Below are 18,248 nucleotides of genomic sequence, written 5' to 3' on the forward strand. Positions count from 1 at the left end.
TTGATGCCTAATGTTTTCTAAGAGGCACATTTTTTATAGTAGCGCATTAACCATGCCTGGTAGGCACCTTGTGTAACTGTGATTTTTGGGAAGAGAATTAATTAATTAATTAAATACAGTCGGAAACATAAACACAAATACCCCACGAAAATGTATATAAGACATTTTATGCACATCTCGCCCAAAAAAAAAAAACCTGTGAGTACTTCGAAGAAAACATTTAGCAAATGGCTACAAGTAACGAGTGACGTCTCTTATTTATCCTCTGTGGTAGTACTGACCAAACTAACGCAGTTAAGTTTCATATTACTTTTGGTTTGTCTCAATAGCTTGTATTCATCTGCGCTGAATGACGTCACATTAAGTCAGAAAGGATCTAGCTTGATATATCGTACGGTTCCAAAAGAATTATGGCATTATTGAGAATAATTTTACGATGTGTCCTTACGTGGCTAATTTCTAGAAATCTACCACGCCATATTTTGATAATAATGCGGGGATCTAAGCTTCCACTCTCTCTGTCTCTCTCTCTCTCACTTTGTTTTCTGGCTGAGAGTTCAGTTCCTTTCCGTGGTAACTAGAGTTGATAATGTTTTGCAACGATTTAGATATTCCTAAATGAAGCGGCTCAACATTCATTAAGCTGATACCCGCAAGGATGATTACCATAGTAGATTTCCATTAGGAATCGCTTACTGAGCATACTGCCATGCGAAAACGAGCACGTACACTATATTTTACAGACCAATTCAATGTAAAAATATTTAGAAGTTTTAGTTTTCATATGGCACATCGATATGATGCTCGAAAACACTACCCTAGCTCATAAGATATAAAAATTCTCGAGACATTCAAGCAGACTTAATAGATTTATTTCTCTACTAAAAACCTATAACGCCGTAGCTATCATGCTCATCTGAGTCCTGCTAACAGGAATATTTCGGGTAATGAGAAACCTGATGAACTCTTATTGGATAGGGCTGCATTAGGCGTTAATGTATCTATGAAGTCTTATCGTCCACCCACAGCAGTAAAAAAATAAATACTTTAACACCAAACATATGTATATGACTATACTACTACAGGAGGCCTGCTGATAGCTTGATTGGTGGCTGGTCAGTGAGAAATTGTTTTGCTGCAATTACGAAACACCCTGAGACAATGGGAATCCGATAAAGTCACTCCCCGAAGGATTTGGGTGTGTTATAGATACTGGTGGTTCTTTGCCGGATATACTACATAGGCCCGGGGTACGTTCCAGTAAAAAGCATCATTATGGTACAAGCTCGACCATCTGGAGATTTATTTAATATGACCACATAGGCCATCCCGCCCAGAACTTGGGTAGGCCAGGGCCTTGCTTGTTTCAGAAACAACATTCGCTACGGGTGTGTGAGGTTGAAACTTGGGCTGAAGAAACTAAAAATTGTGGTGACAACCCTCTGAAAGGGTTGTGCTACACAACCCCTTGGATAATTTGGGTACTTTAGTCGCCTCCTATGACAGGCATACCTGCCTGAGGTATATTCTAAGCCTCTTAACCCGCTGGCAGATATGTCATAGTGGGTTGTAAAGAGACGGTTGCGCATTTTTGCTCCCTGAATGTTTGAACCGAGCGAATATTAGGCTAGAAACTCCAAATGTGGGTTCAGATTCTCAGAGGTTTAAGGAATATTTAAATTTTCGTGAATATCAATAAAACGTTTATTCAAGATTAAGATAAACACAGATCAAAGATTAACAGCGGCTTAATCATGGCAAAAAGAGCATAACGAACTTTATGTACATGGCATTGTGTTTTAGAGGCTGTGCGATTAATTTCTAACTTAAAATTTTCATTAAATAATTTAAATTAATCAATTAAGCGAATGCTTAGATCTACTTTTTGACTAATCAAGTTGAAAGAGGAGGGGATGCGCGATTAATTGATTACTTCAAAAATGATTAATCTTTATTTAAATTAGTCAGTGAACCGAATAGTTCTCCTTTTTGATTAATCAAATAGAAAATCTCCACAGTTACTCAGCTTTTTGCTTAATCTAATAGCAAGTTAATTGAATAATCATTATTTTGATTTTTTACTTAAATGATTGGCGGTCACCTAACACTACAATAGTATTTTTAATTATTTTCAGTTTGAAGTACATATTCAGATACCTTGATTTTCGATTTTTTTTTTTTTGTTTTTTTTGAACTTAAGTGGGCAATCTCTGATTAATCATTTTTAAAATTTCTGAACTAATGTTCCGATTTGATAAAACTGATTTCTGGAATCGATTAACTGAACAATTTAATATTTAACTTATTTGATGAATTGATTAAAAGAACGCTCCCAGTTTTTTTCTTGAAATAATTTTTGTGAATTAATGATATCACAGTAATTATTAATAGGAACTAAAAACAAAAAAAATTTTATTTTTTTTTTTTTTCAATAAAGTCCAAGAATCTAAATTGATAGCATTCCTAACGCTTAGCTAATTTTAAAGAGAGAAAAAAGTGTGTTGTGTTTTTGATTTTTTGGAGCCTTACGGCTGAGAATTGAGAAGGCAAAGTTAAGTTCGCGTTTCGAGGCTTCACGTCTTCCTCAGGGAGTCTGATAATTTTGTACTTTTTTTCAATTAAATAAAAAAAAAATAATAATAATCGGCCCACTCCGGGATTCGTGGGGATGATTGCAGAATTGATTGAAGTTTTTTATGAGAAAAAAAAAAAATGGCGAAATTCGAGAAATCTCGAAAAACTGGAAAATTACAAAAAAAAAAACTTAAAAAATTTTTTTGTATTTTTTCCGAAAAGTACATTTAAAAACAAATTTAAAAAAAAGATCCCAAACGGTCAGTTTTTGAAAAAGTTATAGCATTTTGAAAACAAAAACGGTGTTTTTTTTAAATTCATAACTTTTTTTGAGTTGGATGAAAAAATTTGAAAAAATTCTGAAAAACGTCTTTCGTAAGCTAGAAAAAGAAGAAAAACTTTCAGACAATTCTAAAGGGGTCGGGTTCAAAATTGGTCGAAATAGGATGGAATACCCCATATATATAAGTTAAAGGACTATAGTCCTTGTTTTATAAAAAAATTAATTTGTTGGGCCAACTCGCCCAACCAACAACAATAAACAACACAAGTTCAAATATTCTTTTACAAGTATATTTTAATTCAATTAGTTCACAATTACAACTAAGATTAATTTACTGTTAACACTAATCCGTCCCGAACTCGACTGACGGGTCTGCCGCAACTGCTCCCATATATAGCCAATCAACAAGCCGCGAAGCGCCTCTTGCGTAACTTGTTGACAGCCCGCTGTGTGAGAATGGTGAAGTCGGTTTCTTCCCACAGGTGCTGTATGTGTGCATTTCACAATCATGTGTAATAGAATTTAGCTGACTGTGCGTCTGGAGTAGTTCCGTAGCATGAGTGTTAATTGCCGTCACTAACCATGGCCTTGAATTAAGGTGTTAGGTTGCCATGCGCAACCGTATGTTGTGTGAACTATAATTTGCTGAGTCTGGGCGCGTGTACTGGCCATACGTGGGAATGTTGCGATAAGGGCAACTGGCGCGTGTTAACTCTTCCCCCTTTAAAGATCTGCGTCCCGCAGATTAGGATTTGGACAAGTGTCCTCTTTATGTTTTCTTCTAATGGATAGTCGCAATTCCGGGAATTTTGGCCCCGTTGTTAATTTCCTCCAAATTAACCAAATCATGAGTAGGAGCAGAAGTAGCCCCAAAGTTTCCGACGCCGTGAACCAATTTGTTTTGTCCCTCAGGTACCTCAAGAGCTTAACATTCCCGATTGTCATCTCGTGTACAAGAGGTTAACTGCAAGGCTTTTATTTGCAATAGTAGATAGCACAGGGGGGAGTATTTGAACTCCTGAACTACTCATACTCCAGTAGGTTCTGTCACCAATGCGGATCGTTTCGTTGTCCAGTTGAAGGATGTAAGAGCCGCTCAGGTGATTGGGAGCATCACCTGACCACACGGTGTTATTGAAATTGTCTAAGAGAATCGTGTCTTCCTTGATCACCTCGATCGTTGAGTCATTGCAATTGATGTACCGACAACTAGTTTTACCACCTTTGAGCAGACGTGGCAGACAGTCGTCCTCTCGAAGTAGGTCCAGCGCTTTTTGCTTGCATACCATTGCGCTTGTAAGGTGGGTGCAGCTATCCTTGATACCATACGTTTGCTCTTTGTTGATTAAGACTGTGCTGTACTTCAGGTCTATGCGATGTCCGTCTTTTACAATTGCTCTGGTGATCAGATGGTTAAATCTCGTTTGGGCCACCTTTGGCATGGACACAACGTAGAGTACCATCGTGCCGTTGGTGTAGATTGAAGGTTCGCTGAATTCTATTGCTTCGATCACATTGCTGTATGGAAGGACATCTACTTCGCTTATAAGCCCATTGATCTCTTCTTTGTCTAGTAGGTTGCTGTTGACAATACCTGCCTTAGCCATCTGGCAGGCCTGCACCAGTTCGCTCATATTGTCCTTCAGGATCATGACTTTCTGAAGGATTTCTTGTGAAAGCTTTATGAGATGATTCTGGCCAATGATGTCATTTGTGTTGGTTACGATGCCGTTGACGACCTGCAATAACTCGTGAGTTTTCTTAAATATTTCAGAGTTTACCCTGCATTGTTGGTTATTGTACTAGCGTGTCTTGGGCTCGTAGGAGCTCATCCCAGTCGGAAGCGTCGGGGGAACAGGCTATCCATTTCCAAGCCGATCCTATCCAGTTGATTGATCGCTTGATTCTCTTGTTCTTTGGGCCTTTTAACTCCTCGAGCTGCGTTTAAATTTTACTCAAGTGGAAAGAAATGGCGTCTGTGAGGTCGTTCGTTTCATCCAGTTTCTTGACTTCAATTTCCAGGCGGTTTGCTATTTCCTCATAACGGTAAGTAAATTTCATTTTAATTTAGGTAGATTTTAAATTGTAATTAACATTTCAAGTATAAAGTAGACTATTTTTAAATCCTACTGCTATACCTAATGAGTGGAGTTCGAGTAGGCAAGGGTTTGACAGGATTTTACGAGGACCCAGGAGTGATGTTAAAAGTGGAATTCTTCTGACATTTAGTTTTCAGTAATTAATTTAGTAAGTTAGTTGTTAGTTTTTGTTAGATTTATATTTTTTCTTTTTTTGTTATTTTTTTGTAAGTTAGTTAGCTTTAGTTTTTTGTTAGTATTAGTATTTTTCGAGGAATGTTTCCCCTTTTTTGGCTTTTAGCGCCTTTTATTTGTGAGATCATGTTTCTCTCTCAAATAATTCTTTAACTTTTGTTCTTTTGTTTTTCTTTTTTTTTTTTTGTTTGGTATTGGAATGCAGGCATAAACTCAGATGACATGACGAAGGCTCGTGAGTATCCCCTTTGAAAGTGAACAACATAAGTTTTTGTAAGTGAAAACTTTCCCGCCCATCGAACGAGTGACTTCTCATGTCAATTAAAGCCAATAGTCCCATGGAGGAATTGAACCACCTCGATTGATATCTCTCGGACCACCGAGTTAACTGGAATTGAACCAATACGACAGATCGAATACAAAAGTGAATTTGTACCCGGACCACCGGGGCTTAGGGATCTAAGTTTTTAATGTGTCCTTGGACATTTTGTCTGTTTATAGACATTTTTGTTTTCGGTAGATATTTTTAATATCCGATTTGTGGAATTTTTTCCCACTTTGCGTGGTTATAGTGGAATTTCTATTTTCCGCCACAGCTGCTTTCTTATAAAGTGGCTTTTGCTAGCTTTTTATTTGTTTATGAGCTATGAATAATTCATCGCCACTGTCAAAATTGGGGGGGGAGAACGGTTTTATTATTTCTTAAGTTCCTACTTGCCTGTTCGTGTAGAAGAAGAGCCTTTATGTCCTCGTTAGTCGCTCCCTGAAGTTTGCTAAATCCTGGCAATTTATCCTAGCTGTCCTATTCAGAAAAACATCAGCCGGTTTGCGCTTTATTACGGAATGTATCGTGTTATTATACCTATCCACAGTTATTGCGACGCGTTCTTCAGGTGTTAATCTAGGAAATTCAACGGAAAGGCAGCGGTATATTTCGATCAATGTAGAGTGTAGCCTCTCTACCTGACCATTGGCCTCGCTTCACTGCGTTGGTGTTTGGTATATTTCTATCGCTAAGGACCTGATATAGTTTAATACAAGTGGTGACAAGAATCCGCGTTCGTTGTCCATTACCAAGGCTCGTGGCACTGTGAAATAATGCAGCGCGATCGCAAATGAGGAGATGACTTATTTTTGATTGCGAAGAGCTTAGCAAATTTGGTAAATTTATCGATACAACTCAAATATTTTTGTCGTTCAATTTCGAAAATGTCGATGTGCAAGATTTCGCACGGATAACTAGGAATGGGAGTTGGTTGCTCATATGGTTTAGAAGGGTGCCTATCGTATTTGTTCAATTTACATGTTTCGCATTGGCTAATGTATTCCCTAATCTGTTTGGACATTGCGGGAAAATAAAATTTTTCCAGTACCTGTTCCCTATTCTCACGAGCATTTCGATGCGCGTGCTTGTGCTCCTTCTCGATAATGTCGAATACCCTATCGGCTATTGTCACATCTTCTACCACGCGCTGCGTGATCCTAATTTTATATCTGCTGAAATTGTTAACGTATACAGCCTGCAAACTATGGAGGTCATCTTCCGGAATTTTAATGCCATTTATAACATTTGGGTTGAGGTAATTTTTGAGGACTGGTGACAAAGCTTCGACGCTTAATACAGGCATTGTGACAAAGTACCTCTTGTACCCCCTTTGAGGCTCTTCTGTACACTCGCAACTCGCCCCCCCCCCCCCCCCCCCCCGCCTAAAAATTATTTGATTTCTAAACACATTTATGGGTGCCTCTACGTGAGGTATGAGGTCAGAGCTGTCCTGCTCTGCGGAGTACATGGTACCCTCTGAAGCAGTATCAGTTTCAGACACCGCGTCAGCTATAGTACTCGATGGTTGTACAGCTATGGAGTCAGTGAGTGCGTTCACTTCCGTCTTGAGACGGGAGAGTGCATCAGCGACTACATTTGTCTTACCTGGCTTGTAGATTAACTCGCAGTTATATTCCTCTATACGAGCTTTCCATCGCTTGAGCTTTGCATTGTAATTGCGATTACTCAAGGAGAATGTCAGAGGTTGGTGATCAGTGTAAACCCTAATTTTCTTTGCGCCATAAAGGTAGGAACGCAAATTATCTAGTGACCAAACAATAGCTAGAAGCTCTTTTTCATTCGTATCGTAGCTTTCTTCGGCTTTGTTTATGGACCGCGATATGTAAGCTATCGGTTTATCGTCGCCTATTGATTCTTGTGATAGTACCGCGCCAATGGCGTAGTTTGATGCGTCCGTTGTCAAATTAAATGGTTTGGAAAAATCTGGAAATGCTAATACGTCCGCTGACATCAGTAGTTGTTTCAGCTCGTAGAAGGCCTCTAAGGCATCCTTGTTAAGCATAATCGCTACATTTTTGGACGCGTTCGCTTTTACCTGTGCCTTTTCCCCCCGAGTGAGGTTGGTGAGTGGCGTTGCGACCTTGGCGTAATCCTTAATGAATTTCCTATAGTATGAGGTCATACCAAGGAAACTTTTTAAATCCTTCAAATTTTCGGGGGTGAAATCGTTTTAATAGCTTCTACCTTTTTTGGGTCAGCGCGTACTCCATCGGGAGTAATAACATAGCCTAGAAATTCGACTTCTTTTTCAAAGAAGCATGCCTTTTCCAAATTAACCTTAAGATTCGCCTCCCAAAGCGTTGCAAAAACCTTCTCAACATTAACGAGGTGTTCCTCTGCATCCTTGCCAAATACGATGATGTCGTCGATATAGACGTAACAAATTTTCCCGATGTACTGCTTGAGCACATCGTCTATCATACTTTGGAAAATCGCAGGCGCATTTTTCAACCCGAATGGCAACCGAAGAAATTCATATTTGCCATTCATTGTGGAGAAGGCTGTCTTTGGGATGTCCGAATCCTTCATGGGAATTTGGTGAAATCCGGAAGTCAAATCAATTGTAGTATAGAAGTTGGCTTGGCCACGGCTGCAAAGAGTAGCGTTTATATCGGCAATTGGGTAAGTATCAGCGATAGTTACAGCGTTCAACCGTTTATAGTCTATAACCATACGATACTGTTTGCCCCCATTCGCCTTAGGCTTTTTAGGGACTACCCAAATTGGAGAATTGTATGGGCTTTTCGACGGCCGGATGACACCTTCGTCTAGGAGCTCATTTACCTGTTTTTCGACTTCATCTCTCATACATGCTGGGTAGGGGTAGGATTTACTATACACCGGTTCGTCAGTTGATGTTTTTATTTCTGCACGGACATTCGTGTTTGCCAGCTCATAACCGTTAAGTGGTTTGAAAAGACCAGAGTATTTTTCCAATAGTGAATTGACCTTTCCATGGATATCAAGAGGTAGGTCCTTTCCTAATGTGAAGTTTACATCGAGAGATCTTCTGTCTTTCAAGGGGATTTTGTAATTGTCTATACTAAGGAGGTTATTCTTCCTATCTATTATCGCGCCTAATTTCCTCAGGGTATCGTCCCCAATGATTCCGCAGAATTCACTAAGAGTCTGTAAAACGAAGAAATCAAATTCGGTGGAGTTACCCACACTTTCGAATAATTTTAGTTTTACTTTATCCTTTATTGGCACGCTACCCCCCACCGAAGCTACATTGAATAATTTCTTTACAGGAGTTTTTTTCGTTGCAATATTATTTTTTATGAAATTCTTATTTGCGCCGGTATCCACGAGGAAATCCAGCACACGACCGTCAGGCAAGGTATATTCTAAGTATGGTACGCTAGATGACCGGAAGACAGAAAATCCTCCGAGTTGTTTTCACTTGGCGATTCCTTCAGGTCCACATCTCTCTCTTCGCTCTCCTCGGGTGTAGTATGGAACACCCTTTGCTGCTTCCGTGGTAGATTTTCTGAACTTGCGCTTCTTTTAAGCGGATTTGGGCGATTCATGTAATTAACGTTGCGTGTCTGTACCGAGGTGTCTACGTCCATTTTCTCTACAGGCGAATGTAGTGGGGTGCTGGCATTTCCAAATCGACCTGACGGGCGGTCACTCCTTACATATGAGTGCTTTTCCTGGTTACGCCAAGTAGGTTTAGGGGGTAACTGGGGAGGCTTGATCCTATTCCTAAATGAGGAGGTACCTGGCAAATTGTTAACAGGGACAGCCACACGGTTATTGGAATAGTTCGTATGAACGGAAAAATTGCATTTTGGATTTCCAAACAGGCTGAATATGCCTCTGGCAATGTTTTAGGGCGTCGTATAAGGAGCATTCGCGACATTTCGCCGTTAAGCCCACGTATAAAAACGTCCAGGGCACGATTTCGGTAGGTTTCTACCAGAACTTTAACGGCATCTTCCGTGTAGGATTCGGCTTTTATTTTATTAATAATAAGGGAGAATTGATGATTCACCCTGGCGTAGAATTCATCAATTCTCATTCCCTTTTGCTGTAGCTGGTGCAGGTGGTGTTCGAGTATACCAACATCCCTCTTATCTGCGTAGTGCATGGAGAGGCATTCCTTAATTTTTCCCCAATTGCTATCGAATATATTGTAGGAAATTAGTGCAGAATCAGCTGCTCCCCGCACCTTCTGCCTAATATGTTGGAGAATCGCTCGGTAAAGGGGCTTTCCCTCATTACCACAAAGTCTGAAAGGATCGCTTCCACAGAGTGAATCCATGAGATGTACTGGACAGGGTTACCGTCAAACACTTGTAGCTCCTTAACACAATCAGGGAGCCTACAGATATCTCTGATCTCAGCCTAAGAGGTGGGTGGCTGAGCCACCACTTCTTCAACCACTGGAGTAGTGGTCGCTGTAGATGAAGAGCTAGCTGAATCAACGCGAGCCACCCGCCTTTCTAGCAAATTTATTTTTTCAAGAAGGGCGTTACGGCCCAGTCAAATTTGTCACTGTGGCTCTTATATCGTCTATTTTTTGTGGGAATATTCTTTATTTTACTTTACCTTTGTGTTTTTTATACTCACGTGATGAGATAAATCATCTGTACTATATTAAAATTACACTGCAGTGCGTACAGGAGCTCTCAGGAATTTTCACTAGTGACCACTAGTACGTTGCAATGCGTCCAGGCACTTCAGGAACTTCCACTAGTAGGTAATGCCGGCAGTATGTAATGCTGATGATCTTGCCAGAAATTCTCCTTTGGTTTTTCCACGGTTTCCTTCTTTCAACAAATTCTTTAGGCAGCTCTTTCTTTTTTTCAAGGACAGTTTTTCCCTTTTAGCACTTTTTTCCACAGTTTCTTCTTTCTTTTTTTCGAACAAATTCTTTTTTGAATTTTTTTTCACAGTTCTCTTCACTTCCTGGGTCCTGCTCGGGCGCCAGTTAAAGGACTATAGTCCTTGTTTTATAAAAAAATATATTTGTTGGGCCAACTCGCCCAACCAACAACACTAAACAAGACAAGTTCAAATATTCTTTTACAAGTATATTTTAATTCAATTAATTCACAATTACAACTAATACTATGTTCAAACAGAAAAATAAATTGAGGAAATTTCGATTTGAATTGAGTGCTGTTCATACAACTCGATTTAGCTTACACAATAGTAATTTGATAGCTGGTTGGCTCATCTCTACAGCAAGAAGATACCTTTGTTCAGACTGTCAAAATGTGCGTGTTGGTATTAGGCGAATGAAATGGAATGAAAACATAAAACTTTGAAATTTTTGTGTGTTGTAAGAAAATGTGTTCAATGTTTTGGTTTCATTTTGAGTTTGCCATCTTTTGACAATCCCTACTCCAGTGAAATGAAAGACATCAGACAATCAGCTGATGAGATGAGCCAACCATATAGTTCAGCCATGCGCAACAGACGTTGAAATCTACTCAATAAACACACTTTACAAGGTTGTATTTGCAGTTTGAAACAATTTATTACGCAATTTTTTTTCAATTGGCAATTTATTATTACAGTTTATTATATGATAAATTGCGTAATAAATTGCCCAAATAGTATAAATTGCCAATTTGGTGTGTGTTTGAACCTAGTATAAGATTAATTTACTGTACACTAATCCGTCCCGAACTCAACTGACGGGTCTGCCGCAACTGCTCCCATATATAGCCAATCAACAAGCCGCGACGCGCCTCCTGCGTAACTTGTTGACAGCCCGCTGTGTGAGAATGTTGAAGTCGGTTTCTTCCCACAGGTGCTGTATGTGTGCATTTCACAATCATGTGTAATAGAATTTAGCTGACTGTGCGTCTGGAGTAGTTCCGTAGCATGAGTGTTAATTGCCGTCACTAACCATGGCCTTGAATTAAGGTGTTAGGTTGCCATGCGCGGCCGTATGTAGTGAGAACCATAATTTGCAGGTGTTAGTTGCCGTCACTAACCATGGCCTTGAATTAAGGTGTTAGGTTGCCATGCGCAGCCGTATGTAGTGTGAACTATACTTTGCTGACTCGGCGCGCGTGTACAGGCCATACGTGGGAATGTTGCGATAAGGGCAACTGGCGCGTGTCAACTTATATATATATATATATATATATATATAAATACGAATATTTAAATATAACCAAATTGCTTTTGCTCCTTTTGTTTTAAACCAATCCATCCTAAAAAAAAAAACAATACAAAAATTCAGTAAAAAAATGTCCGAACCGATTGAGCCAAACAATTTTTTAAACACTTTATCTAATTTATGTAAACAATCACACAATTTCTCCAACTGCATGCTTTATTGGCTAATACATGTACATGTGTATGTATGTGTGTGTTGTGTCTTATAGATGTTTTTTTAAAAACTAAAATATAAAAAAATTTAAGCGTTATTTATTATAATATATTTTTTGTTTTTTTGTGCTTAAAATCAAAAGTTTTTCTGTAAAATTTTTGTTATACAAATTTTACTAAAATAATTTCTTTTAATTTCCAATAAAAATTTAATTAAAACTAATTTCCTATATTTTCAAAATTAAATTTAATTGTATTAAAACAACTAAAACAAATGCAGTGATTTTAACTCGCTACTATCAATACAAACTCACTACTACTACTACTACTACTCGTACTCTACTCTTAACTGTCTTCTCTCTCTTTAATTGCAGTTAAGGAGATTGGAAATGGTCGATCACCGCTGCTACAAGAGCCGCTCTATGGAACACGCCCACAACCATACAGTGAGTAGTAGTTGCAAATTAGTTTTGAAAAAAAAAAAAAAAATGCAGAAATTAGAGTACATTCTTTTTTATTCATTTAAAAACACACACACACATACATATATGTACATGCGTTAATATGTATGTATGGCATTTTTTAAGTGGTAATTGTAATTTTAATTAGCTTAGTGAGGAGATATTAAAAAATTTTCAACAAAACTAAAGTGTTCATGAAAAATTCATAAAGTTTTTACAAATTTGAATAAAAACAACACAATTTTTTTTTTCCAAGAAATGATAACCGAAATTAAGTAAGCTGTTGAAAAATAAATTTTTTTATAAATGTTTTCAGGATAAATTCTAAAAATAGTTAAAATTTGTCAAAACAAAAGTCTTAATATTTTTGATAAAATTTTCAATACGATAAAAAACTTAGTTAATGACAACAGCAATGGGATTTGAATTCGGAGTATTTTTTCAAAAACTTTTGTAAATTTTTTTTTATTTACATACATATTTTGTTTGAGCCCTGAACTTTTTATTAATTTTTTTCAGCTTTTTTGCTAGGAAATGTCAGTTTTTTGCTTACGATAAAAAATACAACAATAATGTCAACCAAGCGTCAGACAAAAAAAAAAAAAAAAAATAAACATGCTCAGTAATTTTTTGTCTTTTATTTTTTCCCAAAATAACAAATTTTATAAAGAAACTTCCCCTTACATATTTTAGATTTGTAGTCTTTTACGTTTTCCATTTTTTTTTTTTTGTTTTTTCTTAAAAAAAGTCAGTTTTTTTAGGCTATTGACTTGGAAAGATTAATAACTTTAACAAAAAGCTGTAAGATATTTTAAACAAGTAAGGAAGGCTAAGTCCGGGTGTAACCGAACATTACATACTCAGCTGAGGGCTATGGAGACCAAATAAGGGAAAATCACCATGTAGGAAAATGAACCTAGGGTAACCCTGGAATGTGTTTGTATGACATGCGTATCAAATGGAAGGTACTAAAGAGTATTTTAAGAGGGAGTAGGCCATAGTTCTATAGGTGGACGCCATTTAGGGATATCGCCATAAAGGTGGACCAGGTGTGACTCTAGAATTTGTTTGTACGATATGGGTATCAAATGAAAAGTGTTAATGATTATTTAAAACGTAGTGGGCCTTAGTTCTATAGGTGGACGCCTTTAGAGATATCGCCATAAAGGTGGACCAGGGGTGACTCTAGAATGTGTTTGTACGATATGGGTATCAAATTAAAGGTATTAATGAGGGTTTTAAAAGGGAGTGGCCTTTAGTTGTATACGTGAAAATGTTTTCGAGATATTGACCAAAATGTGGACCAGGGTGACCCAGAACATCATCTGTCGGGTACCGCTAATTTATTTATATATGTAATACCACGAACAGTATTCGTGCCAAGATTCCAAGGGCTTTGGCCATGCAGAACTTATTCATTTGATTCTACTTAATATGGTAGGTGTCACACCCATTTTACAAAGTTTTTTCTAAAGTTATATTTTGCGTCAATAAACCAATCCAATTACCATGTTTCATCCCTTTTTTCGTATTTGGTATAGAATTATGGCATTTTTTTAAGTTTTTGTAACTTTCGATATCGAAAAAGTGGGCGTGGTCATATTCGTATTTCGGTCATTTTTTACACCAATATAAAGTGAGTTCAGATAAGCACGTGAACTAAGTTTAGTAAAGATATATCGATCTTTGCTCAAGTTATCGTGTTGACGGCCGAGCGGAAGGACAGACGGTCGACTGTGTATAAAAACTGGGCGTGGCTTCAACCGATTTCGCCCTTTTTTACAGAAAACAGTTATCATCCTAGAATCTAAGCCCCTACCAAATTTCACAAGGAGTGGTAATTTTTTTTCGACTTATCGCATTAAAAGTATCCTAGACAAATTAAATGAAAAAGGGCGGAGCCACGCCCTATTTGAAATTTTCTTTTATTTTTGTATTTTATTGCAGCATATAATTACTGGAGTCGAATGTTGACATAATTTACTTTTTTTGTTATAAAAAATTTTTTTTAAGTGGGCGTGGTCGTTCTCCGATTTTGCTAATTTTTATTAAGCATACATATAGTAATAGGAGTAACGTTCCTGCCAAATTTCATCATGATATCTTAAACGACTGCCAAATTACAGCTTGCATAACTTTTAAATTACCTTCTTTTAAAAGTGGGCGGTGCCACGCCCTTTGTCCAAAATTTTACTAATTTTGTATTCTGCGTCCTAAGTTTAACTCACCTACCAAGTTTCATAGCTTTATCCGTCTTTGGTAATGAATTATCGCACTTTTTCGGTTTTTCGAAATTTTCGATATCGAAAAAGTAGGCGTGGTTATAGTTCGATATCTTTCATTTTAAATAGCGATCTGAGATGAGTGCCCAGGAACCTACATACCAAATTTCATCAAGATACCTCACATTTTACTCAAGTTATAATGTTAACGGACAGACGGACATGGCTCAATCAAATTTTTTTTCGATACTGATGATTTTGATATATGGAAGTCTATATCTATCTCGATTCCTTTATACCTGTACAACCAACCGTTATCCAATCAAAGTTAATATACTCTGTGAGCTCTGCTCAACTGAGTATAAAAATTATGATTAGAAATAAGGTCAGGAAGTCGATTTTTGTCCCGAAAAAAACTATCGCCCAGAATAAAGTAAACATATTTAATTTACCAAAAAAAGAAAGAGAAGAAAAAACAACCAATAATCGGAAATTTTGGAGAAACTTTTCTTTCCAAAAGTGGATCAAAGACCGCCCAATGCCCCAAAATTGTATCTAATCAGTGGTGTGATTTGCCAGTTTGAGGGAGAGGATTTATGAGAGGAAAAAAGTGGAGTAGGAAATGAAGATAAAACTGAAGCAATTGCGAGGGGAACATAGGAAAGAGAGATACCTAGAGAAAGAAAGGAGATAAAGAAAAAAGGCGGTCGTAGTAGTAAACAACAAAGATATTGAGATCGGTCGGTTAGGTGAACCAGGTATTTCATATTTGGTAAAGAGATACCATGTATAAAGAAGTTGATGTGAGAAAGATAGTGGGAGTGGTTGTGGGAAGTTGCAGTATGAATGGTAGTGTAAGAGGGTGTGTGAAAAGGAATGGGTGTGGAAGTAGGAGTGGGAACGGGAGGAGGAAAAAAGGAATAAGGCATGGACAAGAATATGAAGAAAAATGGAAGATAAAGTAGTAGAGAATGGGATAGAGGGTGAAGAGGCGAAGGGGAAGCTAGACTCAGTTATAAAATGTAGGCAAAACAATTTTCGGCCAGAACAAAGTTTACCGTGTACTCTCTTATGTTAAAAATTATTAACTGTCAAAAATTCTTAAAATAAAGATATAAAAAATTCTACAACATATAAAACTAAAATAGTATAAAAGGAAATTGCATATCTTCTACAAATAGCCCCAGAAATGTCAAAATATTTTAAAATAAGTGTCAATAAATTTAAAAAAATTTGAATCAATTAAGCGGGGATTGCCCTAATTGCTTTTGAATGTATGAAAACATTTATTTGAAGTAATTTTTAATTTAATTTATTTAATAATTTTGGTAAAAATGTTTGTTTAAGAAAGAAAAAACAAAACCGGAATATTTAATGGTTTTGGGAAAAATTTAAACACCGTGACATCAGGACGGTCAAGACGACATCTGTTTCGATTATACCTTGTAAATCTCTTCAAAGCCGTTCACTACAACTAAGGCATGACGTGGCTAAATGCGTTTGTAACACTTCAACCATCGTAGGAGCGCGGGTTCAAATCCCACTCCCGGGAGAAAAGGCTGTCGCCTTGTCCGTCCTGGTGTCACGTTATTTAAATTTTTCCCAAAACCATTAAATAAACTGTAAATTAAAAATTATTTCAAATAAATGTTTTCATACATTTAAAGCAATAAAGGCAATCCCCGCTTAACTCATACAAAAACAAAAAAAAAAAAAAACAGGAATATATTCTACTCAAATTTTCCTTGCTTTTAAGACACTCCTTCAGCAATGTTATAATTTTCTTTCAAATTTTTTTTCTGATTTGTGCGCTAAAGTATTATTCTCTTTAACAAGCAGCTATTTGTTGTGAAAAATTTTGTCTACAGCAAAAAAGGAATGGAAATATCTGCTGCATTTTTCTTTCCTTTTACGACACTTCTTAAGCAATGTTGAAATATATATATATATATATTTTTTTTTTTTTTTATTTCTAATAATTTTTTGATAAAAACAAAACAAATCTTTTGTAAATATGATAATAAAATATAATAAAAAAATTATAAAGAGGATACCAATTACCTTTTCTCTTCATTTCTGCTGTTGATTTCGCATCGCACCAAACTCTTGTAAGACCTGGCCTTTTTACTCTAAATCCTGCTTATTTATATATTTTCCATCAAACCCGGTAGACGTTCTTTTGCCTTAACTTTGTTCGATCTGCATAACTTTTAAGAAGTTTTTACCTCTTACTCTCTCTCTCTCTCTCTCTCTATTCCCCCCCCCCTTTTTTTTTCCTTATAATTTTATTTACTCCTCCCTCTGCTTTTCTGTCTTTCTGCGTTTCTTTCTCCTCTGTATTTTCCCTCACTTATTTTCTGCTCTCTATCTATTTATCTATATCTATTTATTTTCGCCTCACTCTATTTAGTTCTCAGTCTCTCCTTCCCTATTTTCTCTTCTCTCTAGTTGTTCTTATTCTTCCCTTATTCCAGTTTGCAGTTCCAGTTACAGTCCCAATCCCAGCCCAAGTCACAGTCCCGATCGGTCCCTTGTTCGATTCCCAAAAAAAGTGCCGTAAATATTAATCCAGGGAAACCTATGTATACATTAAATTTTAGGCAAATCAAACCCTGAATAGAATTTGTTCGAATAGATTGGTCGCTGGCCCATTTCTCCGGGTTGCTCTGAAGCTATCCTGTAAATTTGAATAAAATCGGTGGAGTCGTTTCGGCTTCCATAAGCTGCTTACAAACATACAACCTCCTTTATATATATACTTAGATTGCTTCCCTGCAAAAATCGCGAGTACTCCATGCATGCATGTATGGATACTCGCTATGGACCAACCGAGTGCTCCAAAATTAACCACAATTCATACAAAAAATATGGTCCAATTAACATTGCGATGTCCTAGGGCTGGACCATATACTCCAGCTCCGCATTACATCAGAGTAATCCATGGAGTACCCACAGTCCAATAAACATCGTGTAGTGATTAAAATCGTTAAAAACGAGCAATGATCGGCTTTCAATATGTTCGTATAGAAACATGAGTTGGTCCATTGGTGCATTACAGTGGAGTATACTGGCAAGTACTCCAGTGGACCACATGATCCAACAATTTTTGCAGGGTTGTTTTCATTGAATTCATATACATTTCATTTTGTATTTTATTTACATTTACAAATACAAACACATACACCCGTACTTAACCACTAAAATGCATATTAGTTATTCAATATTAGTTACACTTTGAGCGCATCATCAAATACCAAAAAGCCTTCTATATTTTCCTCATTTGTTTAGCTTTTTACTTCACTCGTTCGCGCGCTCGCTTCAGCGACGAAATATGACTCTAGGGAAATTAGTTGCTAGCAAGCATTGGGATGTGTTCGTTGTTGTTGTTTTTAATATTAATATAGTACTACTAAATCATAAGTAATTTTTTTTTCGCTTAACACATCTCATCAAATATGTATGTATGTATGTGTATATAATATGAAAAAAAGCTATTTGTTTTTGTTCCTATGCTTATTCAAATATTTTTATTGCTCTGCCAAAGCATTTTTAATGCCTTTTTGTGCTAATTTCAAATGAAAACAGTTATTTATTTTAGCAATATATTTCAACTTATTCCCAGCAGTACGATATTTCTCATCAAAGCTAAGTTTGACGATGAATTACTGCTTCTCGTTTATATGTGGATTTTTGTTGATGGTTTTTTTGTCTTTTTTATATTTATTATTTGTTATTTGCAGTCATATTTGAAACTTGAGTACACTTTGCGGTTGTTACTTATTTATTTTTGATGCTATG

At 36.9% G+C, this 18,248-nt stretch overlaps 1 protein-coding gene across 11 annotated transcripts in view; it reads left to right on the forward strand.

The window, feature by feature from the left end:
* sm (smooth) overlaps positions 1-18,248 on the forward strand; it is a 625,429-nt gene that overhangs the window by 395,975 nt on the left and 211,206 nt on the right. For 8 of the 11 annotated variants that reach the window (XM_067772005.1, XM_067772006.1, XM_067772004.1 and 5 more), the window contains one exon: positions 12,142-12,213. The exons of the other annotated variants lie outside the window; for them this stretch is intronic. In XM_067772005.1, coding sequence (XP_067628106.1) covers positions 12,142-12,213 — 72 coding nt within the window. The remainder of the gene's footprint in view (positions 1-12,141; positions 12,214-18,248) is intronic. 11 annotated transcript variants of the gene reach the window in all.

The sequence above is a fragment of the Eurosta solidaginis genome, chromosome 3 (genome assembly GCF_040869045.1).
Source record: "Eurosta solidaginis isolate ZX-2024a chromosome 3, ASM4086904v1, whole genome shotgun sequence".
In the NCBI taxonomy this organism is placed as follows: domain Eukaryota; kingdom Metazoa; phylum Arthropoda; class Insecta; order Diptera; family Tephritidae; genus Eurosta; species Eurosta solidaginis.